This window comes from Puma concolor, unplaced genomic scaffold (assembly GCF_028749965.1).
Source record: "Puma concolor isolate L17-30 unplaced genomic scaffold, mPumCon1.1.hap2 unalloc_scaffold_5, whole genome shotgun sequence".
NCBI classification, from domain to species: domain Eukaryota; kingdom Metazoa; phylum Chordata; class Mammalia; order Carnivora; family Felidae; genus Puma; species Puma concolor.
In genome coordinates, this window is record NW_028240258.1 from 1,227,159 (window position 1) to 1,252,819 (window position 25,661).

The following is a 25,661-nucleotide window of genomic DNA, read 5'->3' on the forward strand; positions in this document are numbered from 1 at the left end:
AAAGTCCTATCACGCATCATTTTTGATAACAGTACTATGAAAGTAGAAATCAACCACAAGAAAAACTTGGAAGGAACACAATTATATGGAGGTTAAATAAAATGCTGCTAAAGAATGAATGAGTCAATGAAGAAATCAAAGAAGAAATGAAAAATAACGTGGAAAAGATGAAAATAAAAATATAATGGTCCAAAATAGTTGGTAGGCAGCAACAGCATTTCTGAGAGGAAAGTTTATAACAATACGGAAGAAATACAGATGGCTAATAGACACATGAGAAGATGCTCAATGTCACTCATCATCAGGGAAATAATAATCAACACCACACTGAGATACCACCTCACACCTGTCAGAATGGCTAAAATAAACAACTCAGGAAACAACGGCTGTTGACAACTGTGGAGAAAAGGGGAACTCTCTTGCACTGTTAGTGGGAATGCAAACTGGTGCAGTCACTCTGGAAAACAGTGTGGAGGTTCCTCAAAAAATTGAAAGCACTACAATGCAAAAATTCCACTATCAGGTATTTACACAAAAGATACAAAAATATAGATTTGAAGGGGCACATGTACCCTAGTAGTTACAGCAGCACGATCAGCAATAGCCAAACTAGGGAGAGCTCAAATGTCCATTGAGTAGTAAATGGATAAAGATGTGGATAGGTAGACAGTGGAATATTACTCAGTCATCCCCAAAAATGAAATCTTTCACATATTTTGAAAGCAAAATGTCAATCATAGAAAGACATACCATATGATTTCACTCACGTGGAATTTAAGAGACAAAACAGACGAGCATGGGGAGGGGAAAAGAGAGGGGGAAACAACCCACAAGAGACTCAAGAATAGAAAGCAAACTGATGGTTGCTGGAGGGAGGTAAGTTGGTGAGGGACTACATGGGTGATGGTTATTAATGAGGGCACTTGTGATGAGCACTGGGTGTTGCAAGTGATGAGTCACTGAATTCTACTCCTGAAAACAATATTGCACTGTATGTTGGCTAATTAAATTTTAAATCAAAAAGAATACCCTAGATGGAATTTGAGGCATTGTAATGTGAGGGTTCAAATTTTATGATTAGTTTCCTGGATGCAGGGAAACCAAAGCAATGTTGTTGCATATTTTTATGAAAAGCTTTCAGAAGAATTTTCTTTAGAGTTCTATTTTAGTAGTGTTTCATTTGTGAGCAATGCAGAGTAGACAGGCCTCTTTATGCTTACCTCTCTTCCTGGTTCACAGTATTAAATACAGTTTTGAAGTGATGGTGATGTTTATAACAACTTTGGGGGGGGGGATGTTATATAGTGACCTCTTAATTATAAACCTTACAAAATGTCAAAGTAATGAGAACTGACACACTTTTGCCTTAAAGAGTATGAGCCTGGAACTTGTCATATAATGCGAAAGGAAAACTTGGGAATGTTCACTGATTTTTATGGTTTTTAGTATTGCTTCAGGCCATTAGAGTGGCCTGGATGTGTGCTAAAAGCCAAGCTTTAAAAGCTTTTGCTAAGCAACTACTTAAAGTAAGTCTTATTTGAACAGAGTAAAATTGTTAAAAAGAACTTATGACAAAAGAAAAAAATCATATTTAAGGTTTTTGTCTTAATGGTCACTATTGGGAAATGAAAGTGTCTCCTATTTTGACAAATATTAGAGGTGTTCTATACAACAAAATGTTAGAACAGGAGCTTTGATTCAAATTATGACGTCCAAATTGTTTCAAGTCCAGACATTGTATGGCTGTGTACTAGTCATCAAAGGTCTTAGGAAAATTCTCAATCGTCTTTGAAAGGGTCTGTGTGGTATGATGTCTTCAGTGTGGCCATTCCAAGGTAAGAACCGTAAAACATGTAAGATACACAGGACTCTCACAATTCTCATCTGTGAGATTCCTTCCCAAGTGAATTCCATACTTGGACTTGAGAATATTTGGTGAGAATATTTTCTCTGATAAATTTCTCTCTGAAAGCAACCTAAGTCAGTGAGCCTAAAGAGCATTTTGCATTTCCTCAGATGTGCTCATTTTCTCAGAAACACAGATCTGATGGATTCTTTCAACTACCTAGTCATTTTGTTAAAATCACAGGACCAGTTTCTAAATGTAGCAACCAAATAGGTGTGACGTAACCTCTTTTCTCTATGTAGCCTGTTACATATCAAAGTTTCTAACGCCATCTTTTTGTCTCTAAGAATGAGGGAAGTGGAAAGTACAGATGGAAGTAGAATACAATGTTGGGATAAAAAAAAAACTGCTACTTTTTTTTTTTTTTTTTTTTTTTTAGCAAAACACTCAATTTTCTACCTTTTCTAATATTTATTTCATGGTAATATTGAAAGTTGGAAAGTGTTTAAATGATAAGACTCATAATTGCTTAAGAGCACTGACAAAATGAGAGCTCTTTAAATAAAGACAAAATTATTTTCTTCAAAGCAGTTTATGTGATTGGGTATAAAAATAAATAAACGACAACCAGCGTCACCTATAGTCTCCAGAAGATTACAAGAGTCGGCTTGTGAATTTGGTGGGTAGTAGGTTCAATGTTTTAATTCACTATCTAGAAGTCACTGTAGCTTAGTTTGCACTATACTATGTGTGGAGGTGCCAGGCGGCCTAGCAGCTCTGCCCAGTGTCACACAGCAGACCAGTAGGAGCACCAGCAGATCTAATCAATCTGGATCTGACCAACCCGTGCTCTGGGCTCATTCCAGTGTCCCTGAAAAGTGCTGGCCCAGTGGACTCAGGTTGCTCTCCTCACTCCTCATCATTTTGTAGTCTTCCTGCTTCTGTGGTGGGTTATTTGATGCCTTGACAGTTTTACATAATGGTTACCGATGGCATATATATTGAGTTTTTATACTGAGGTTTAAAAGGAAAACTGTCTCCTTCCCAGAGGATGGACCTGTGGAAACTGAGCAGGTGGATGTCCTTCCCAAAATGCAGATTACTCCCAAAGAATGAGTCAGGTGACGTTTAAAACCATGGGTTCTGAAGATGCTCAATTTTCAAAGTCCCAAAGTTCTGAATGACAAAGTCTTTAACAATGCTCTCCAAACCACATACTTGGAGTTTGAGCCCAAAGGTCCAACTGTTTTTGCTACACTGTTCTAGGTGGAGGAAAGCTCAATGCACCGTCAGTCAGCCCCAGGAACTACAACACAAACCCCTTAATGCAGTAACTGCATTAAGTTCTTACATGAAGGAAGGTGAAGGCTTTGATACTTACATCGAACACCTCATGTATTCAAGAATCTTCACGGATTGTATTGGTCAGGTTTTATTTGTAGGAATGAAGGAACATTCCCAGTTTTGAGCCATTCTTTCATGACAATTCCACAAAACTGAACGTAACTTTATAAATATTTTTTTAAAAGACATAGTTTTTCAAAATATTTAATACTCTGGTAATCTGATTTTGAATTACAAATGCCAAGATTCTTTTGGGGGTTTTAAATTTTTTTTTTTAGTATTTCTTTAAGAAGGCAAAATTGTACACTTTTAGAATGTTTTCATGAGTTAATTTAGTGTACTGAAAATTTAAAAAAAATTTAAAGATATACTCACCATTATGTTTATTGCAGCATTACTTAAAATAGAAAAGATAAGGAAGGATTCTAATGTCTATCAATAGATAAATAGATAAAGGAGTGATACATATATCCAGCCACACACAAAAAAGGATGTGGAATCCTGACATTTATGACAATATGGACCTAGACCTAGGGTGTTACGGTAAGTGAAACAAATCAGACAGAAAATGAAAATACCATATGGCTTCACTTATATGTGGGCTCCAAAAAACAAAAATTAATAAGCAAAAGGCACAATCAGACCGACAAACATAGAATAACACTGACGGTTACAAAAGGGGATGGGATAGTGATTGTGGAAAGTAAGAGAAGGGCAGTGGGAGGCACAGGCTTTCAGTTATGGAATAAGTAAGCCACGGGGATGAAAGGCACAACAAAAAGAACACAGTTATATAGTGACAGATAGTAACTGCACTTGTGGTAAGCGTAGCATAACATATGGAATGGTTGAATCACTGTGTTCTCCATTTGAAACTAATGTCACATTGCATGTCAATCATATTCAAAAATGTTTAAATGTTATATATATGTGTGTAACCATATATATGCCATAAACACACAACTGAGTATTACTCAGCAACAACAACAAAAATGTTTGCCATTTTCATTTCCAGAAACAGTTATGGACATAGAATAGAGGCTCTTAGGCTAAATGAAAGAATTCAGAAAGCACAAGATAAATACCACATGGTTTCACTTCTATACGGAAACAAAACAAGTAGCACCCAAAAGCAAAACCAAACAAACAATAAAATATACAGAACAAACTCTTGATTTCAAGAAGAGAAGTTGGGAGGGGGTAGGGAGGAGGAGGAGTGAAATAGGTCAAGGGGATTAAGAGGTACAAACTTCCAATTATGGATAAAGTCACGTGGGTGAAAATACGGATCAGGAACGCACTCCCAGTTTCGAGATGCCGGCTCCACTCTGCTGTGGTCAATCCAGGGACCCGCTTCGGCTACCTTTCCTGTGGGAGGGGCGGACGAAACGACAGTGAGCGGGTCCCTCCAGAGGGGGGTGAGGGATTGGAAAGGAGGAGGACAGAAAAGGTGGCTCCCGGCACCAAGAAGGAAATGAACTGGCTTTTTAGTGACCTGAATTTTCCAGAGTTACCAGAGGCTCCGGGCTTCCAATAGACACTTGGTTCTGGGAGCCACCCCGAAGACCCCCAGGGCCCATCAGTCCCTTCCAGGAACACTGGCTATCTGAGCCTCGCATATAGAGGTCCGTGAGGGCATTCACACCTCCAGTGATGGTCTCTACACAAGGGGTGTGGCTTGCAGGGCTCTGAGTTCTGTCGTCCCTGTCCCTTCGGAGGGCAGTCTAGTTTCCGGTGCCCTGACTGGCCACATAAGTGGCATTTGCGGCCAGGAGCTTGGGAAGTCTGATCTGACATAGTGCTTAAGGCCACGACTAAGGCCTCAGATTTTTTTAAGCCTCATTTCCTGTTTTTCCCTCTTGATCTCGGTTGTAATATACCCGAATGGTAGCTCGTAACAGCTCTTTTAGGGTTCCTTCCAGGACAACAGCCAATTTTTGCAGTGTCTTCTGAGTATCGGGGCCAACTGAGTGACAAATTTGTCCTTTAAAATCGTCTCAGTCTCACAGGTGTCAGGGGAGATAGCCATATATTTAATGAGAGTCTCCCTCAACCTCGCCAGGAAGCCATTTGGGCTCTCATTCCGTGTTTATAAAAAAAAAATAGGGGCTAATTTAGCATAAAGGGCTTAACCTTAGACCTCCTCAATTTCTCTAAAGCACATGCTGGGAAGTGGTGGCAATACCATTTCTTAATGGGATGGTCATAGTTCCAATTAGGATCTTGGGATGGAATCTGGGCCCCAGTAGGAAACTGGAAGTTCCCTAATAGGACCCCCAGCCCCATGATAATTAATGAGTTGTCTTGTTTTGTTTTTTTTTTTCCCAGAGTTTATGGATCAAAATCATCCCAATTTTTCAGAATGCGTCCCAAAGGAGTATTGGCCTTGGCTGGGCAATTGCCCATCTATAGGAAAAAGGAGGAGGAGACTGTCCCTTATCTTCGTTTTCCAGAGCTGGCCAGGAGAAACCTCATCTCCTGACCCCAAGAGTTGGCCAGGAGAAGCCTCATCTCCTGGCCCTGAATTTTGTCAGTCTAGAGAGGTGCTGGGAGCAGTTGCTCCTAGCCAGGCTTGACCCTACCTCCAAGAGCTGATCCGGTCTTCCCTGATTTCTCCTATCCCTCTGTCTTCCGCCTACAGGACTTCGGGGGGTATCGATTGTGACCAGGGAAGACTTCCCTGGTTGTAGAAGGACGCGCTAATTTTGTTTTGGCCCAACAGTAAGCCTCTTTACAAATATATTTTAGAAGGCTGGTGAAAACCATTTTTTTTTTTAAGGATAAAATTGGCCGTCAAGGGGGCCAAAAGGACCAAAGTCGAGGTCTATTCCCTTGCCTTTTTCAACAGTGCCCACATAAATATGTTCCAGCCATGTGGATATCCGTTTTAGAGTATCTAGGTGGCCACAAATTGGCATACACTGGGCTAAGAGTGGCAAAATGGCTCCTATGTAACCCAGGAAAAGCCTTTTATATATGGTAGTCACCTATCCCTCACACAGCACAGGCATCCATTCCCGTGCTAAACAGAAAGAACACAAATGTGGAACATTTGGAGGCTGGCAGTGAGGACATCATCACCGTCTCCCCAGCCTTTGGATTAAAGGAGGGGCAATTTCAACCAAGGCCTCAGTTAACTCAAAAGGGTGTGCTGTCCTGCCCTTTTGGTTAAAATAATTTTTTTCCATCTTTTTGGGCAGACAAAAGGGGGAAAAAAAAACTACTTTTTTTTTTCATACCATACCAACATTTCAAGAAACCTTTGCCTTTTTAACAAAGTAAAGCAGAATTTTAATCTCATACCAGTGTACTTTTAAAATCCATTCGTTTTAACCTTAGTCCATCCTGACCACATGTAAAATTTCTTTCCAAAGATTTCCCTTCACAAACCTTCTACAACTTGCCTTTGCTTTCAGATTTTGACCAAAGCCCTTTTTCTCCCAACAACCAGACTCATCTAGGACAAAATTACTTTCTTTTACTTTCAACAAAAATGTATTCCCATTCCTTATATCTGTCTTACATATCTCCCATTTTTCTACATAGTTACTTTCCTTATTTTTATCAGTCTTAATTATATTTGGCAGAATTTTAACTCTTAGAAACCTTCGTCTCCAGGGAAAACTAAGTAGTAACCAATTATGAATTATCTGTTACATCAGAAATCTTGAGATGGTCAACTTTTGAATCGTTAAGCATAAAGCATGTTTCTTAACAGATCCAAGTATCCTGAGTTTTTTGGGGTTGTGTTTTCTTTTTTCAGCAACATGGGTTAGGTTTTAGAATACTTGTATATATTGATCAGGGTTGTCTGAAAATTTGCCCTGGTCCTTTTTATTTGCTGAAATGGAACCTTTATGGGGCCAAATCCATCATGAGGCATTTCAGTCAATAGATACATTGAACGGGCCTTGATTTCAGGGGAAGTTTTTTTTATCCCTGGTATTCCTGGATAAGGAGGGCATAAGGGCCTAATAGGTAGCTTTTCCTGAGGAGAGGCCTCAGGGGTTGAGTCTGCAAATACTTGCCTTTCTTGGCCCCTTTCAGGCAAAGAACACCTGCACTTAGGGCACTTCTGACCATCTACCCTGTCTCCTACGACACAGATCTAACTATAAGTACTGTACTGAACACCTCCCTCTGGAGGCCAGGACTCGCCATCCTCCAGGAGAGATTTCAGGAGCCTCTTAGCGTTGGCGGATTCGGTATCAAGCCCTGACCCGGATCCCACTCCTGAGGAAGTCTAACGCCACCTTAAACCGTACGAGGTCGCCACGGAACCCTGGACCGGGACTCGATACTTGCTCTGGCCTTCGGTCGGGTCGGAACCTTTCGGCTGTCCGTCTCACTCACACACAGTCACACAGCGACTCCACCCCTCCACCCAGCGCCTTCGAATTGAGGTTTCGGTTCCTTATTCCTTATGGACCTACTCCGGCAACTCTGGGAAGGGGGGATCAGGCTCTCCTTCTGCCTCTTAGGGGCAGGTCTGCAAAAACGAACCGGGCTCTTACCAGTCTGTTGGGCAGCAGTCACTGAGCCGGTTCCTGGGCCTCACGGGTTCCGCTGTGCTTCCGCACCGGGAGGGGCCGGTCGCCTATGGACCAAGCGGTCTGCTGGCGCGAGGCGAGGTGGCGTCTCCCAGCACTCCGAGGTTCACACTCCGGGGTGACAGAGGAGGGGGGAAAGCATCGTCTTTGAATCCTGGAAGCGAGCCCCCAAGACACGTAGCAGGATTCTCGCACAGTGAGACCAAACACAGAGGCTCTTCTTCCCAGCGAGCAGCTTTATTCCTGCAGGCACGGGCTCAGCAGGCAAAGACCCCAAAAAGGCTGAGCCCCGAGCACGTCGGGGTGTAACCTTTTATGCAATTTCTACTTGTCTCCCATATACGGTGACACGTAGTCCAACTGGACACAGTCCACGTTATAGAGTCGTGTCAGAGCCAGGCATTCGTGTATGGGAGTTAATTGGGCCACGTTGCCTTCCTTGTTCTGAGGAGGCCTTCGCCACGTTCCTTAGGGAGGGGGTCCACCTCTACCACAATACTGTCCCCGCCAATTATGTTCAAATTACACACAAAAAACTTCATGAGACATTGGACACCAGCACCCATCACTTCAGGTGAATTTTCTTACTGACAGACTTTGCAAGAGAGACAACATGTTTGCATTACAGTCAGTGTTGAGAAATCTGTTTTTAAAAAAGTTTTTGATGTTTATTTTTGAGAGACAGGGCATGAGTGGGGGAGGGGCAGAGAAAGAGAAGGAGACTCAGAATCCGAAGCAGGCTCCAGGCTCCGGGCTGTCAGCACAGAGCCCGACGCGGGGTTCGAACCCACAAACCGCGAGATCATGACCTGAGCTGAAGTCAGATGATTAACCGACTGAGCCACCTATATGCTCCTCAATGTTGAGAATTCTAAGGCATGTTAGTCTTAATTAAACCAACAAACTTCAATTACCTTTTACTTCTTGATTATCCCGGATCATGTGAACCCAGAAAACATTTGGGTTTACTTAATTTACATATGTTTTTTTTCTTTAAGCCGATTTAAATAGAGTTCTTTACAAATTGATTTTGGCAATACTACCTATAGGTAGAAAAATAAAGACATCCACATACGTAAACAGAGATCGTAAGAGCTTTCATTTTAAAAACATAAAAAACAAAAACCCTCACAAAAAACCTTAGCCACGTTTCAAATACAAAACTCAAAAGTTTTAATTTTCTTTTAAACGCTTATTTGTTTTTCAAAGAGAGCAAGCATGAGAGGGGAAGGGGCAAAGAGACAGAGGGAGACACAGAATTGGGAAGCAGGTCCAGGCTCTGAACTGTCAGCATAGAGCCCGAGGGGAACCCATGAACCCTGAGATCATGACCAGAGCCCAAGTTGGATGCTTAACCAACTGAGCCACCCAGGTGCCCCTGAAAACTCAAAACAAGAGCTGGATTCAAACTGTATTTGTGGAAGATGGATTAAGTTAAGGTTACCTGCTCAGATGGCTAGTTTGTTTTGTTTTTTCACGAAAAAATTTTTATTTGCATGCTGTAAAGGATCCTTTTTAGGAATGTTTTTGAAATCATCTTGGCTTTTTAGAAGCTTCTGCATACCAAACAATGTACTCCATTGTCTCTGAGAGGGTTGGGATCCTCTTTTAAGGTGCCCCTTAAGGTGGATTTATCTAAGTCAAAGTTTCCCCAGAATGGTTATTACAACTCCAAAGTATCCAAAAACTCGCCTATTTTTCCAGAAAGGCACAAGAGCCTGGTCCAAGGACTAGGTCGAACCTATCTTGCTTTTGGATTCCCTAAACTGTCTTAACTATGAGAGACCCTTTTCCAACAGCTGTTCTGAAACACCCAGAATCATGCCTTTCCCCCTTTTGATCACGACAGGTGACTCACTAAGAAGGTGCAGCAAACAGAAACAGGACAAACAAAAACTGAAGAGTACTCCCCAGGAAGGGTGATGCCTTCCTAAAAACAAAAACAGATCCCAGCTAAAGTTGGAGCTGAACCAAAGAGAGGGAGCAGGAGTCTGAGAGGAGATCTATCCAACTGCTAGGAAAAAGACGACTGGTAATCAGAGGGCACGAACGGCTCATGTGAGCATCGCACACAGTTCGGAGGGTCGTTAGCTCCTCAGGGCTTCATCTCCTTCACATCCCACTTCTGATCACCAGGTAATGTCAACCTTAAAAGAGCAAGTTGTTCTACCAGCGAAACGAGTTTATGCAAGAATAGCAGAGGGAATGCAATTCAGAACTTGCAAGCTATGGCTAACCACAGGCAGAGTCTGCAGAACAAGGGAGAGGAACATCACTTTAGAGAGAACAAGGAGGAAGCAAGAGTTTAGGGTGGTGATGGTTACTTACGGGCTGATTTGTGGCAGTTTCTTATTGGCTAGGCTGCTGCTGTTTAGACAATCTTCCTTCCTCCTATTGGAGCAATAAAGTGAACTATTTCTGGCACAGGAATGAAGTAGGCGGTGATGGAAAGTTCGTGTGTGTGAGAGCTCCTCCCTACAGGGCCTTCCAACTCCATTCTAAGTAAGGTTTCCCTTTATGGATTTTCACACAACCGACAGGAGAAAACACATTCTTCTCAAGCACACACACAACATTCTCTGGGATACATCATATGTTAGGCCACAAAACAAGTCAAAAAGTTTAAGGAGACTGAAATCCTATCAAGCATCTTTTTCAACTACAATGGCATAAAATTAAAAATCAATTACAAAAACAAAGCTGGAGGGTACCTGGGCACCTCAGGCAGTTGAGCGTCCAACTTCAGCTCAGGTCATGACCTCACGGTTTGTGGGTTCCAGCCCCGCGTCGGGCTTTGTGCTGATGGCTCAGAGCCTGGAGCCTGCTTCAGATTCTCTGTCTCCCTCTCTCTCTGACCCTCCCCCCTTACACTTTGTCTTTAAAACTGAAATAAACGTTAAAAATTTTTTTTCAAAAAGAATAAAGCTGGAAAACACACAAATACAGGGAGATTAAACAACACGTTTTTCAACAACAAATGGGTCAAAGAAGAAAAATCAAAAACAATCTTCAGATAAATGAAAAGGGAAACATAATGTATCAAAACTTCTGGGATGCAGCAAATACTGTTCCAAGAGGGAAGTTTATAGCAGTAAATGCCTACATTAAGCAACAAGAAAGAGCTTAAATACAAAACCCGTTATTACATCTCAAGGAACTACAGAAAGAACTAAGCCCAAAAGTAGCTTAAGGAAGGAAATACAAAGATCAGAGCAGAAATAAATGAAATAGAGACTAGAGAGACCATAAAAAAGATCAATGAAACTAATAGCTAGGTATTTTGTAAAGATAAACAAAACCTTTAGCTAGATTAACCAAGGGGGGCGAAAAAGAGAGAGGACTTAAAATTATAAATGAAAGAAGAGACATTATTACTGATACCACACAAATACACAGGCTCCTAAAAGACCATTATGAACAACAATACCCAAACAAACTGGAAAACCTAGCAGAAATGGATGACTTCCTACAAACCCACAACCTAACAAAACCGAACCATGAATAGAAAATCTGAAGACACCAATTACTAGTAAGGAGAGCAAATCAGAAATCAAAACTCTTCCAACAACAACAAAAAGTCCAGGACCAGATGATGAGTTCTACTAAAAAAAACAGAAGGGAATGCTTCCAAACTCATTTTACAAGTCCAGTATTAACCCGGTATCAAAATTAGTTAAGGACATTATAAGAAAATGAAATTACAGGTCAACATCCCTGATGACCATAGATGCAAAAATCCTCAACAAAATATTAGCACACTGAATTCAACAGTACATTAGAAGGATTACACACCATGATCAAGTGGGATTTATTCTAAGGATTCAAGGATAGCTCAACATCTGCAAGTCAATGTCATATAACACATTAACAAAATGAAGGATAATAATCATTCAATCATTCCATTAGATGCAGAAAAAACATTTCACAAATTCAATATCCTGATAAAAACTCTCAATGGAGTATAGAGGGAACATGCCTCGATATGGTAAAGGCCATATGTAACAAGCCCACAGCTAATATACTCAACGGTGGAAAGCTGTAGGTTTTTCCTTGAAGATCAGTAACAACACAAGGATGACCCAACTTTGCCACTTTCATTCAACACAATACTTGAAGACCAAGCCTGAGCAATTAGGCAAGGAAGAGAAGCCATCCAAATCAAAATATGGTAGTAAGATGGTCTCTATCTACAGGCGACATAACATTATATATAAAAAACCCTGAAGATTCCACTAGAAAACCACGTTAAAACCAAGACGTGAATTCAGTAAAGCTGCAGGATAGAAAACCAATATACAGAAATCAGTTGGGCTTCTATACACTAAAAATGAAGCCTCAGAAACAGAAATTAAGGGGGTGTCCTGGTGGCTTAGTCAATTGAGCATCCGACTCTTGATTTCAGCTCAGGTCAGGATCCCAAGGTCGTGGGATCAAGCCCCACATGGAGGACCTCAGTGTAGAGCCTGCTTAGGATTTTTTCTCTGTCCCTTTTCCCCCGCTTCCATTCTCCAAAAAGAAAATTATAAAAAAATCATAAAATTTGTATGAAACAAAATAAAACCCTAAATAGCTTAAGCGATCTTAAGAACAAACACATCTCAAAGTATCACACTTCCAGATTTCAAACTATAGTACAAGGCTTTAATAATCAAAACAGTATGGTATTGGCATAAAAACAGACACCTAGACAGTGGAACAGGAGAGCGAGCCCAGAATAAACTCATTCATATACAGTCCATTATGACAAATGAGTCCAGAATATACAAGGATATATAAAAGAAAGGGGGAAAGGGTAGTTTCTTTAGTAAGCAGTACTGGGAAAATTGGATAGGCACATGCATAAGAATGAAACTGGACCCCTATCTTACACCATACGCAAAAAGCAACTCCAAATGTATTAAAGACTTGGGGGGAAAAAAAAAGACCTGAACATAAGATCTGAAGACTACAAAATTCCTAGAAGAAAACACAGGGGGAAGATTCATCGACATCAGTCTTGGCAATTTTTTTTTCTTTTTGAATTTGACACGAAACTGAAAGGCAACAAAAGCAAAGATAAACACATGAGACTACATCAAATTAGCAATCTTCCGCACAGCAAATGGCACCATCGACAAAGTGAAAAGGCAGCCTAGAGAGTGGAACAGAGTGTTTGCAAACCAGGTATCTGGTTAAAAGGGTTAATAGCCAAAACATATCAAGAACTCCTATGACTCAAGAGCAGAAAACAATCCAAATAAAGAATGGGCAGAGGAACTGAACTTTTTAAAAAATATTTTATTTATTTAAGTCATCTCTACATCCAATGTGGAGCTTGAACATACAACCCCGAGATCAGGTGTCCGGGGTTCCACAGACTAAGCCAGCCAGGCGCCCCTCAACAGTTTTCAGAAGACAGTATATGGATATATGAAAAGGTGATCAACGTCAATCATCAAGGAAATGCAAATCAAAACCACAACGAGACATCACGTCACACCGTTAGGATGGTAATCATGAAAAACACCAGCGGTAATAAGCGTTGGGGAAGATGTGGACAAGAGAACCCTCGTGCACTGCTGGAGGGAACGCAAACTGGGGCAGCCACCGTGGTTAACCATAGGGAGGTTCACTCAAAAAAGTAAAACACTAGAAGTATCCTATGATCCAGCAATGTCCCTTCTGGGTACTTGCCCAAAGGAAATGAAAACAGGTTTTTGGAGAGATATCTGGATTGCCACGTGCACGGCAATATTACAACAGTCAAGATATGGAAACTTAAGTGGCCTTCAAGGGGATGAATGAGTAAAGCTGATAAGGTATATCTATACACAAAGGAATGTTATTCAGCCATGAGAAAAAAAAGGAGATCCTGCCTTTTGGCAACAACACGGATGGACTTGGCTAAGGGAAACCTCAAAAAGGCTAACTCCTAGAAACAGACGAAAATGGTGGTTAGCAGGAACTGGGGAGAATGGAAAAGAGATGTTGGTCAGAGGGCACTCACTTCCAGTTACGAGAGGAGTCAATTCAGAAAATCCAACAGACAGCAGAGTGATTATGGTAATGATATCGTAACAGACTTGAAAGATGCTATGTTCTCACGGGTAAGTGGAAATTATGGGACATGATGCAGGTGTTTGCTAACTTTGTGCTGGTAATAATTTTGCAACATGTAAGCCTACCATGTCAACACCTTCTGTATATTTAAAAAGATTTTTAATTTAAATCCACGTTAGTTATCATAAAGTGTAATAATCACTTCAGGAATAGAATTTGGTGATTCATCACTTACTTGTAACACCCAGGGCTCATCCCAACAAGTGCCTTCCTTAATAAGGCCCCCTGCCCATTTAGCCCACTCCCGGACCCAACACCCCTCCAACAACCGTTTGTTCTCTGTATTTACAAGTCTCTTAGGGTTTGTCTCCCTGTTTTCGTTATTTTTGCTTCCCTTCCCTTACATCCACCTATTTGTATCTTAAATTCCGTCCGTGAAATCATACCGTATTTGTCTCATCTCTGACTTCTTTCATTTAGCCTAATACACTCTAGTTCCATCCACGTTGTTGCAAATGGCACGATTTCACTTTTTGATCATGGAGTAAGACTGCCTCGTGTACACCTATCTACCACATCTTTAACCATTTTGTCTGTCGATGGACATTTGGGCTCTTTCCATACTTTGGCTATCGTCAATAGCGCTGCTATCAACATTGGAGTGCACGTGCCCCTCTGAAAGAGCCCTCCTGAACACCTTCTATACCTTAAGATTCACAAGATGTCCTATGTTCATTTTATCTGAAAGCTGGAAGAAAAAAAAAAAAGACCCAGTGAGGTGGTGTTGAAAGAGAAGATGCCACGTTCTTGGTGGCACTAGGACTCCAGGCTTGATATGCTAAGTGTGATGAGGAAGGGGCCTGGACAACTTATTTCATTACTCCAAAATGTCCCCTTCAGTGGAAGATTCCTTAGACACCCAAATGGTAACAAACACCAAAAAAAAAAAAATCTCCTTCCCCTCTCGGTCATGGAACTCGGTGACCTAGTAAGAATCCCTGGCAAAACCAGTTCAGCCCAGTCTGTATTTGTAAAGGGAAGTGGGTCTCTGGGACCTTACTGGAAAGACAGACCGGACAAACCCACCCCACATCAGGAGCTGGGTGACCATCGGTTAGTACGTTAAGCCTCATGTCCCAGGGAACCTCTCTGGTCCAGGCAAACCGGGTGCTTGGTCACCCTCAGAGCCGTCCTAGGTACGCTTTTTGGTGACTATACTGGCAGTGTCATTCGAGAACTCCTTCCAAGACGGTTGCATACACCAGACGCTAGACTGTGGTGCCGGTGTGCACAAAGAAAGGGGAACGGCAGCACGCGAGCCTCTTCCTCCCCTTGGGGAAGTTTGGGGTGCTGCATCAGTGGGCAGTTATCTCCTTTGTTCCCTGTGTGGTCCCTCAAGGTCACCCTGGAAAGGGCTAGCTACCGGACAAGCCGCTGTAAGCTGTGGGAGGTCTTCCACGGGAGCAGTTCCCCAACAGCCCAGCGTGGAGGCGGCACCGGTCTCCCACCGGGGCACACGTCCCGGCTCTGCAATTTGATGGCTAGGAGACCCTGGCCAAGTCACTAACCTCTGTGCCTCATGTTTCATCATCTGTAAAATATGGATAGTCCCAGTACACGTTTCATATGGTGATACGAAGAATTGAGGTTGTACATATCAAGGTTTTAAATTGTATCTGGTACACAAAGTGCTTGGCAAACGTCACCTTGTCGATCACCATCTAAGAAGGAGTCGTGTTTGTTCCTAAGAAAAAGATGTCAAAAGGCAAGACCGGAGGGGATACCGTACTCTTTCTAGAGCCTGGGATGGAAAGACCTGTGTCTATTTCCAGTGCCAGATCAGAAGGAGAGTGTGGGGAAGATGGCCTCCTGTTTGGCAGGGGGTAGGCAGCCCAACTCTGAAGAGGAAAGCAACAGAGGAGACTTCCGAAACATAGGTCCGGAACTTGGCCAGTAAGTTTTCGAATACAGATCATGCAAGACAAAAATGGGGAGGTGAAAACAAACCTACCACCCCCAGCTCCTTCTAGCGTCAAACAAAGCCTGAAGAGGTGTTGCCAGACTAGATGATTTTTCGTTTATAACCCAAATAAAATTATGAGAAACACAATCACATGGGCTTTCACGTAAGATTTTTATTGAAAATTTTGTGTCGTTACAGAAAATCAATAGGCCTTGGGGCGCCTGGGTGGCGCAGTCGGTTAAGCGTCCGACTTCAGCCAGGTCATGATCTCGCAGTCCGTGAGTTCGAGCCCCGCGTCGGGCTCTGGGCTGAGGGCTCGGAGCCTGGAGCCTGTTTCCGATTCTGTGTCTCCCTCTCTCTCTGCCCCTCCCCCGTTCATGCTCTGTCTCTCTCTGTCCCAAAAATAAATAAACGTTGAAAAAAAAAAAATTAAAAAAAAAAAAAGAAAATCAATAGGCCTCAAGTCACATTACATGGGTAAGGCACTCAGCAGCAAACATGGTTACCAGAAGTCATCTGGCCCTTCGGGAGAAAAGCCTGTGAAACTAAATTAAGGAAAAATAAAATATTTTTATCAAATTTTTGTTAAATTTATTCAGGGATCTTTATCATGTTCTCATTCTTTCCCTGTGGGCTTTGTGCCCTTGCTTACTATTTATTTCAGAACCAATTTCACAAATTAAAAGATGCTGTATGTTTTTTGTTTTTTTTTTTTTTTTGAAGTCCCTAAATTTTGATTGTTTCACTCATTTCTGACAGGCAGACTCAAGCATCTGAACACTTCCCTTGGCTGACACAACCCACCACACGATGGTTTGTGCAGGCAACGTCACGTTGGGGGAACCATACCTTTCGTCTTTGTTGCTAGATGGCAGTGTTTCCACTTGGGAGCCTTCTCTGACCACCTTTGAACTCTGATACCAAGAGGGAAAAAGAATTTTGAAATTACACATGTAGGAGTTTTATTTAATACTTTGGTTTCTCTAACAACTCTGAGATAAAGGTCATTTAAGAAACTGTAAAAGAGGTGACTTCTAAACATCAAATTTAGTAGGCATATCAAAATAAACCACCTGCTACCCATTCTCAACACCCAGTGTCTGAGACTTAAGTATTTAGGTCTCAGAGAGCACTAATGCATTTTTTATTCATGAATACACCTTTCATTTTTTCTTTCTTCTTAAAATAATGAGACACATGTCAACTTTTATCAAATTTGACATAGAGATCTCTTCCATCTTTACCCAAACAAAAGTGATGAAATTTGGCCAAGAGACTCAAGGCTCTATTTGAACTTTGCATCTTCTACGCCTCAACTTTTGGTCTCTGATGGAGAAGGCAGATTCTCGTCCTAAGGTCTTCAAACAAACTAAAGCATCCCCCGGCACCCCTTCCACAGACAGCCGGTCCAAAGCATCAGCACCTTATCTGCAGACTCCTGGTCTTGATTTTGCTGAAGAATTCTCATGTACTTCTCTAAAGGATTTTCACCACAGACAGGCTGGTCTTTCGTTTCTTCAACAGTCATTTCCATTTCTTTTTCCATTTCAATCTTCAATGATTCTTCAATAATCCTCTGTGGAATACATAGGCACCAGCATAGGAAACACAAATATATCACAACAACTTTTAAATGTTCAAAAATGCATAGTAATATAATCCTGATCCTGTTAAGTACAACCTGCATGCCAAAGAACAATTTCCTTAATTGAAGTCATTGCCATGCAAGAGAAACCAAACAAGCCAATCTCAATGAAGGAGGGGATTAATTCGCCTCACGTGTCCTGTGCTTTAGGCCAAATTAACCAGGAGTCCAAGAACATCCAATATGGAAGATTTCAAGACGACTCAGCAAGCATATAAAGTGACAAGAGTAATCCACACGCCTGGAACCACAATCAGGACCAAGAAGGCCAGAACAAACCCAGAGGAAGGATGAGGACAAGGGAGCCCCTGGAAGGCACCAGTGACCAGCAGTCACTTCCCCTGGGTTACTCTCATCCCACCTAGCTGACCTCGGAAGCTTTCTTTAAAGCCCATTTAAAAAAGGCAAGATCTAGGGGCGCCTGGGTGGCTCGGTGGGTTAAAGCGTCTGACTCTTGGTTTTGGCTCAGGTCATGATCTCATGGGAGTTCAAGTCCCGCGGTGGGCTCTGTGCTGGCAGTGCAGAGCCTGCTTGGGCTTCTGGCTCTGCCCCTCCCCCGCTCATGTGCGTGTCCTCTCTCCCTCCCACCCTCTCTCACAAATAAACTTTATTTATGGCTTATTTCCAGGACCAGAGGAGAATGCATGCCAATGAGCTCGTAAAAGCTCCTCTTTGTTGTGAAACTCCTAAGGTCTATGTTATACACAACCTCTCTCAGTCTTTTAAAGGAAAGGAGAAGATTGGGACGCCTAAAGCAGGCTTTTAGTAATACTAAACCTACTAATACTAAGATTTGTATGGAACCATAAAAGACCCAATAGCCAAAAACAATCTTAAACAGCAAAGCCGGAGGTATCACAAGCCCAGATTTCAAGATAGACTATGAAGCTGTAGTAATCCAAACGGTATGGCACTGGCACAAACAGACACACCGATTAATGGAACAGAATAGAAAGCCCCAAAATAAATGCACACTAATATGGTCAATTCATCTACAACAGAAGAGGCAAGAATATACAGTAGGGAAAAGACAGTCTCTTCAATAAATGGTGCTGGGGAAATTGGACCACATTATTATGTTTATTTTGAGAGAGAGGCGGGGGGGGGGGGGCAGGCAGAGACAGAGTATAGGTGGGGGAGGGGCAGAGAGAGACACACACACACAGAATCTGTAACAGGCTCCAGGCTCTGAGCTGTCAGCACAGAGCTCGGTGTGGGCCTTGAACCCTGAGCATGAGATCATGACCTGAGTTGAAGTCGGATGCTCAACCGACTGAGCCACCCAGGTGCGCCTGGACCACATTCTTAAAAACAAGCTCAAAACGATTCAAGACATCAATGTGAGAAGTGAAACCATAAAACTCCTAGAAGAAAGCATAGGTAGTCATCAGACATTGGCCTTTGACATTTTTCTAGATAGATCTCCTGAGGCAAGGGAAACAAAAGCAACAATAAACCATTGGGACTACATCAAGATACAAGCTTCAGCACAGCAAAGGAAACCATCAACAAAATGAAACAACCTACTGAATGAGAGAACATTTTTTAAGTGATATATCCAATGAAAGGTTATCCAAAATATATGAAGAACTTACACAATACCAAAGAAAGAAAAAAACAAAACCCCAAACAATCCGATCAAAAATGGGCAGAAGACCTGAATAAACATTTTTCCAAATACATTCAGATGACCAACAGAGACACGAAAATATGCTCAACATCAATCATCAGGAAAATGCAAATCAAAGCAACGAGATAGGACGTCACACCCATCAGAATGGCCAAAATTGAAAAGGCAAGAAACAACCAACCCACGCTGGCGAGGATGTGGAGGAGTCGTCACTGGTGCAGCCACTCTGAGCAACAGAATGAAGGTTCCTCAAAAGATCGAGAATACCATTACCACATGATCCAGTGAATCCGTAACCGGGTCTTTATACAAAAAAGCCCCAAAACGTTCATTTGATAAGATATATGCACCTCTCTGTTTACAGCAACTTGATTTACCATGGCCAAGATATGGAAGCAACTGACCATCCATCCAAAGACAAATGGATAAAAGAAATGCAGTATATACATACAACGGAGTATTAGTCATAGAAAGGAGGAGATCTTGGCATTTGCGACAATAGATAGACCTAGAGGGTAGGACGCTAAGTGAAGTCAGAGAAAGACAGATACCCCATGATTTCACTTATATGTGCAATCTAAAAAACAAACCAAAAACACCCAGGCTCAAATACAGAAAACTGGTGCTTGCCAGCAGGATAGGTGGGTGGCGGATGGGTGAAATAAAGGGCGTTGAGAGGTACAAACATCCAGTTATAAGTTACAGAGACGTCAAGTACTGCATAGAGAACACAATCCGTAATACTGCAAGAATGTTGTATGGTAAAAAACCAAAACCAGACAAAGTTGCCCGCCACTCCTAGGACTTTGGGACACAGCAAGGACCTCCCTCCCTGAGAGCAAGGGACTCAGGAAGGGCACCGTGCCAACGCCGGTAGAGAGAACTGGGTTGCACCGATCATTACCCGCTCTTGATCCAGCTTCTCTAGTTCTCTTCGTTCCCTTTCTAAAGCTTCTTGCAGTTCACTCTTCCTTATTTCTTTTCTTTCCTTTTGTTCTGTCATGTGCTGTTCCCATATTTTTTCTTCTTCCTTCTGTTCTCCCATTGGTTTCTGATCTAGACCTAATGGGACAGAAAATAAAGAGCAAGTCGTTTCCAGCATCAGATTTTTCAGATGTAAGCAGGGACCCTTCCCAAGACTCAGGAAGAATCTGCCGGGTTCTCAGAGGGCTCTTGGCCTGTTCCATCTGTGAGCCCCCAAACCCACTCCGAGCACCGCGCCCCGCCTTTACTTGGCTGACATGCAGATAAGCCACCCTGACCACAATGACTTTAGCTGCCTCCCATGCCCCCCCATCACATCTTCTGCCCCGTCTTTGCCCACCTCCTCACTGCTTCCCCAGGCAAGCCCTACTTTTCCACTTCTGCCTCTGGTTAGGAGCCTCCCCCCATCTCTAGGATTCAGACTTAACCGTTAGTCCCTATTCATTTACACAGCCCCCACCCCCCCCTTTTTTTAAGTATACTTATTTGAGAGACAGAACGCAAACGTGTGTGTGCACAAGTGGGGAAGGGTCAGAGAGAAGGGGAGAGACAGAATCCCAAGCAGGCTCTGTGCGGTTAGGACAGAGCCCCACGTGGGCTCAAACCCACACAGGAGATCATGACCAGAGCAAAAACCCAGAGTCGGATACTTACCTGATTGAGCCCCGCCCCCCGGCGCCCAGACACAGCCCTCTTGTAACTCCCTGCCTTGCTCCCGTGCAGGGGTGCTGCAGTCTCTCCTGCACCCCCCATGGGACACCACCACACCCTCCCCCTGGTCTAGCCAAGTAGCTGCCGCCGCCCACCTCCGCCGGGCTGATCCCCCACCTTTCCCACACCTCCCTCTCCGGTCCTGACCTCTCTCCGTGTTTGCTCACACCCATGTTTCTACCGGGCTCCCTGCCATCGACACAGGAGATCCTGCAGCCCTGGCTTCCTAGCTGAACTCCTCATCCTTGTCCCTGGAGTCATGCTCTTGCCACACCACATCCACTCGGTCACCAGGGCTTACACTTTCCTCTTCCTCCTCCTGCTGCAGTTCAGGTCCTCATCACTGTTCACCCGGGTGGCCGAAATCACTTGGTCAAGGGTCTCTGTGACCAAGGTCTCTCCAGGCAGCCCGCCTTCACCTGCGTGAGCACCAGTCACTTCCGGATGTGCTGTGCACACGCTCCGCTCCGGTGGAATCCAAACCCGTGGCGGTCGAGTGCCCAACTGCCTTTTCCCTTCCTGCCTGACCTCCTGGATCACCTGAACGTTCACGTCCGAAACCTCCCGTCTAGGCGCTGGCACGCACACGGGTGCCCGAGTACAGCGCCGTCTGCCCTGCTACCCGCTCTCACGTCCTCCTCAAGCAGATGTGCTCCCTTCCCCCAAGCCCCACCCAGGATGCCAGCCCTCACCTGAATGCCACAACTTCTGTGAGCTCCTCATTCCTACAGTGACAAGTGGCCACTTCAGCACCATATTCACACAGTACCTTGTACCTGACTTGTCAAAACCCATAAGCACCTGTCTCCCTACTTCTGTCCCTTCCGGCCAAGGTCCGGGTTTGAATCGCCTGTTCTCTAAGTTGACAACACACGTCCCCACGCCTCACGTGTTTAACTTGATCTCAGTTCCACAGAGGACTACGCTGACCTCTCTCCTCCAGCTCTGGTCCAGAACCTCAGCTTTCCCAGCAAGGCTAACACACAGTCAAGCACAGATTCACGACGGGACTTCCAGCCTCATGGCTGTGCTTCAAAACCCATAAGCACCTGTCTCCCTACTTCTGTCCCTTCCGGCCAAGGTCCGGGTTTGAATCGCCTGTTCTCTAAGTTGACAACACACGTCCCCACGCCTCACGTGTTTAACTTGATCTCAGTTCCACAGAGGACTACGCTGACCTCTCTCCTCCAGCTCTGGTCCAGAACCTCAGCTTTCCCAGCAAGGCTAACACACAGTCAAGCACAGATTCACGACGGGACTTCCAGCCTCATGGCTGTGCTCTAGTCACCAACCAAAAGTTAGCATCTCCCACAGGAGAGCAGCAGCAGTCTCCACTTGATCCTGGTCATGAAATTCAAACCCTAGAGGCGGCTGCTGGCCACTTGCACAGGCAGAAATGCAGCCTCTTCGCTGGAGGCACGTCACTCGTACGGAGCGGCGACCTCAGGGCGAGGATGCCGTTTGGGGGAAGATTTCAAGACACAATGAGGAAAGGGCTCCTTCGCTGCGAGGTGTACTTGGTGGCTCCAGAGTGGCAGAGGGAAACCTCTTCGGATGGAAGAGCGAAGAAAAGCACGGTTTCCACTGGCACAAAGATAGCAAGTTTTAGGCTTTACCTCCCTTGGCGCCCAAAGACGTGAAACAACAGATCTGAGAGTTCCTCAACGATCAGAATGTAACCCCACCGCTTAATAGTAATTTAAGAAGCCGTTTATTATAATGTACTGTACTTGTCAGAAACAGAAGGCTTGTCAACTCAGTTCGTGTCCTTTATTCTATTGCATTATTTCTATTCCCTAATTCACTCCAGTGTCTGCCCATCAGAGCTGCTCTAGGGCACCAGTGCCCCCATCAGCTGTCCTATCGGATGCCATCAGCCATGGCCTGCTGACTGTCCTGCTAGAAGCTTCATGAAGCAGGGGCAGCTTCCAGAAAAGCATCCAATATGCAAAAGGCTCTTGATGGAGTCTGAGTGAGCACTTTCCAGAAATGACTTGCTCTGGAATCAGCAAAAACCAACCCTCTTGCTCCTTTCAGTGATTCCTCATATTCCCAACTGCGCCTGAAACCAACAAACCGGTTTCAAGAAGCATCCCATGGGTTTTAGGGATGATGCTCTGCCAATGTTTGGGAAGGACCTACAGGTGGTTTTACTTGAGGCATTTCCTTTCACCTCTGAGGCTAAAACACTCTGGTTCAAGGAGAAAAGGACACGCCTGTTGGCTGAGCCCTGGGGCAGAGCTCAAATGTCTCCACTGGGGAGGGAAGCAGGCAGTCTGGAGAAGGGAAGAGGAAAGACCAGGTGGGCCAGGCCAGACAAGTCTGACACCCAGTTCTCTCCAATGTCATCAGCTTCCCTGAAGATTGAAGTAGATCAACTTTAAAAAAAGAAAAACCTTTATTTTCAGAGAGAGAGAGTGTGAGGTGAGGGACGATGCAGGGGGACCAGAGAATGCCAAGCAGGCTCCAGTTTTCAGAGCAGAGCCCGATGCAGAGCTGGAACCCACAAAGCGTGACATCATCACCCGGGTGGGAATCAAGAGTCAGACGCTCAACCTACTGAGACCCCCCCCCCCCCACCCAGGCGCCCCGGGAAGGTTTTTCTTGTCCGACTTTAATGCGTGGAAGAAGCAAATAACTAGAAAACGAAGTAGTATTAACTATCACTAATTCGTTAATTTATTTTGTGAGTTCAAACAAAGCAAAACTTACCGGGGTGGCAACAAGCGAGAGGTCCGGCAGACACCGTGGTGGCGGCAGCACCCACATGAGGCACGTCGCCAGCAGGATGGAGGCCGTCCACCTCAAACTGCCTCGGCGTGCTCCCTGCATCTGCAAAAGGTGCGAACGTGAGTCCTCAGGAACCATAGCGAGGGAAGGGCGTGCGGCACGGCGGGGGGACCGCTCGCTCCCAAGCATCAAGTCTCGGCCAGAGCAGCCGGGCCAGCTCTAGAGTCTGCATCACAGCCGCCCGTCTGCCCGCTTTCACGTCTGCAAGTGTTCTTTAGCTTTGAGAATTACATTCATTCACACGATCAAATCAGTCACCCAACAGGAAAATCAGCTGAGTCCCAGAACTCACCTGGTTGCTGCTAATCGTTTGAACTGTATTTAAAATCATGATTTAATGAGCCTAACAAGGGGGAGTCACAGGGATTTTGAAAAGTTTACTAAGCCATTTAAATGTTCAAAATATTCTACCTTTCACACTTAGCGATGAAGCTCACGAAACACGATGACAGCTTATATACAAAGCGGGGCCATGGCCAGGATACCATTTCTAGACTCTTTAAGCTTGTAGTATTTCACCTCTATTCTTTAATTAAACAGCAGGCTTTCTAAATCTGAGGCAGTCAATAGAATCAGTGTAGTTCAAACAAAACTAACTTAGCATGCTCGTGTTCCATAAAAGGAGAAACAAAAAAAATCATTTTAAATCTGAGGCAATCCCAAAAGTGGTAAACTGAATTGAGGATTCAATTAGAGGCTTAGCGCCCACTCCGAAATGGTGAACTATCCAGAAACATTTAACGAACCGAACTCCGAACCCCCCACCCCCCGAAAATCTTTGTGATTTAAAAATGAGGCAGTACGTTAATATCTGTGGTTTTACCACAAAAATCAAAAAGTCCTAATCTGTAACAGCTTCGCTTTTTATGACCGTGGTTATGTTTCACTAGAACTAAGCTTTCTACATTCTTAACTTCTAAAAACCAGGACTCCCATTTGAACTTACATTCAAAAGATGATCCAAATTCCTCATTGTCCTTAAAAGGTAGCTTGTCTGGATCTGAAAGTTCTCCTTGTTCTTCAAGTTCTGTCTGTCTTTGATGAAGACTAGATTGGAAGAATAAAATTCAAGGATGTCACGTTGAAGGAATATAAAACCCCAGAGCACAGGATGACGCAAACTCTTTGGGACTCAAACTGTTGCAGAAAAGCAGTTTTCCCTAGACTCACAGACAACAAGGGCTACACTGCAGTGGGCACCCCCCACGCACTGGCTGGGAGAGAAGTGCTACCCTCATCACCATGCTGTTCCCGGGAGCAGTTTATTTTTTTTTTTTTTCAACGTTTATTTATTTTTAGGACAGAGAGAGACAGAGCATGAATGGGGGAGGGGCAGAGAGAGAGGGAGACACAGAATCGGAAGCAGGCTCCAGGCTCTGAGCCACCAGCCCAGAGCCTGACACGGGGCTCAAACTCGCGGACCGCGAGATCGTGACCTGGCTGAAGTCGGACGCTTAACCGACTGCGCCACCCAGGCGCCCCATGGGAGCAGTTTATTTCTTAAAGAACCCGAAAATGTTTTGAAAAGCAATTGTGCACACCGCCAGCACGTGCCGGCTGAGAGTGCTACACTCCAAGCCCCCCGTAAACTAAAGAGCCCTCCCTCAGCACACGTGTCTCGTCTTTCTTTTTGGCTTTATTACAAGAGTGATCTAAAAAACCATTAACACGATTTAGGATAATAGGCACACGTGGCAATTTTCAACTCTGTACAGTAAAATGGAATCCATATGCAGAAGCCCAGAATGAAGGAGTCAGCATCTCCTGCCATGGGGACTAGGCATCAACAGGGGTCCCACAGGAGACCCGAATCCCAGACTGAGCCACCCACCCCTGTGCTCCTGAACACACCCACCCACACCTGCTTAAGCAGTCGTACCCCAGGACCCACTACCAATTGAGGGTTTACTTCCATTATATGCAAATTGCAACTTCTTAAGATCAGGAACAAGCCAAGGAGGTCCACTCTTCCCACTTTGATTCAACATAGTACCAGAAGTCCTAGCCACAGCAATCCGATGAGAAAAGGCATCCATGGGGCACCTGGGGGGCTCAATCGGTTAAGCAGCTGACTTTGGCTCAGGTCATGAGCTCATGGTTCGTGAGTTCAGGCCCCGCGTTGGGCTCTGTGCTGACAGCTCACAGCCTGGAGCCTGCTT

General features: G+C 44.1%; 2 protein-coding genes across 8 annotated transcripts in view; one reads left to right on the forward strand and one right to left on the reverse strand.

The window, feature by feature from the left end:
* LOC147571165 (putative gamma-taxilin 2) overlaps nucleotides 1-25,661 on the forward strand; it is a 353,593-nt gene that overhangs the window by 232,963 nt on the left and 94,969 nt on the right. The window lies entirely within an intron of this gene.
* Nucleotides 16,186-25,661, reverse strand: part of OFD1 (OFD1 centriole and centriolar satellite protein) — a 43,725-nt gene continuing 34,249 nt past the window's right edge. For 3 of the 5 annotated variants that reach the window (XM_086696581.1, XM_086696586.1, XM_086696585.1), the window contains 5 exons: nucleotides 24,449-24,549; nucleotides 23,425-23,544; nucleotides 19,922-20,079; nucleotides 17,166-17,318; nucleotides 16,293-16,656 (listed from right to left, as the gene is read on the reverse strand). In XM_086696581.1, coding sequence (XP_086552707.1) covers nucleotides 16,489-16,656; nucleotides 17,166-17,318; nucleotides 19,922-20,079; nucleotides 23,425-23,544; nucleotides 24,449-24,549 — 700 coding nt within the window. In that variant the 3' untranslated portion in view covers nucleotides 16,293-16,488. The other 2 variants (XM_086696582.1, XM_086696583.1) reach the window with 2 other exon arrangements.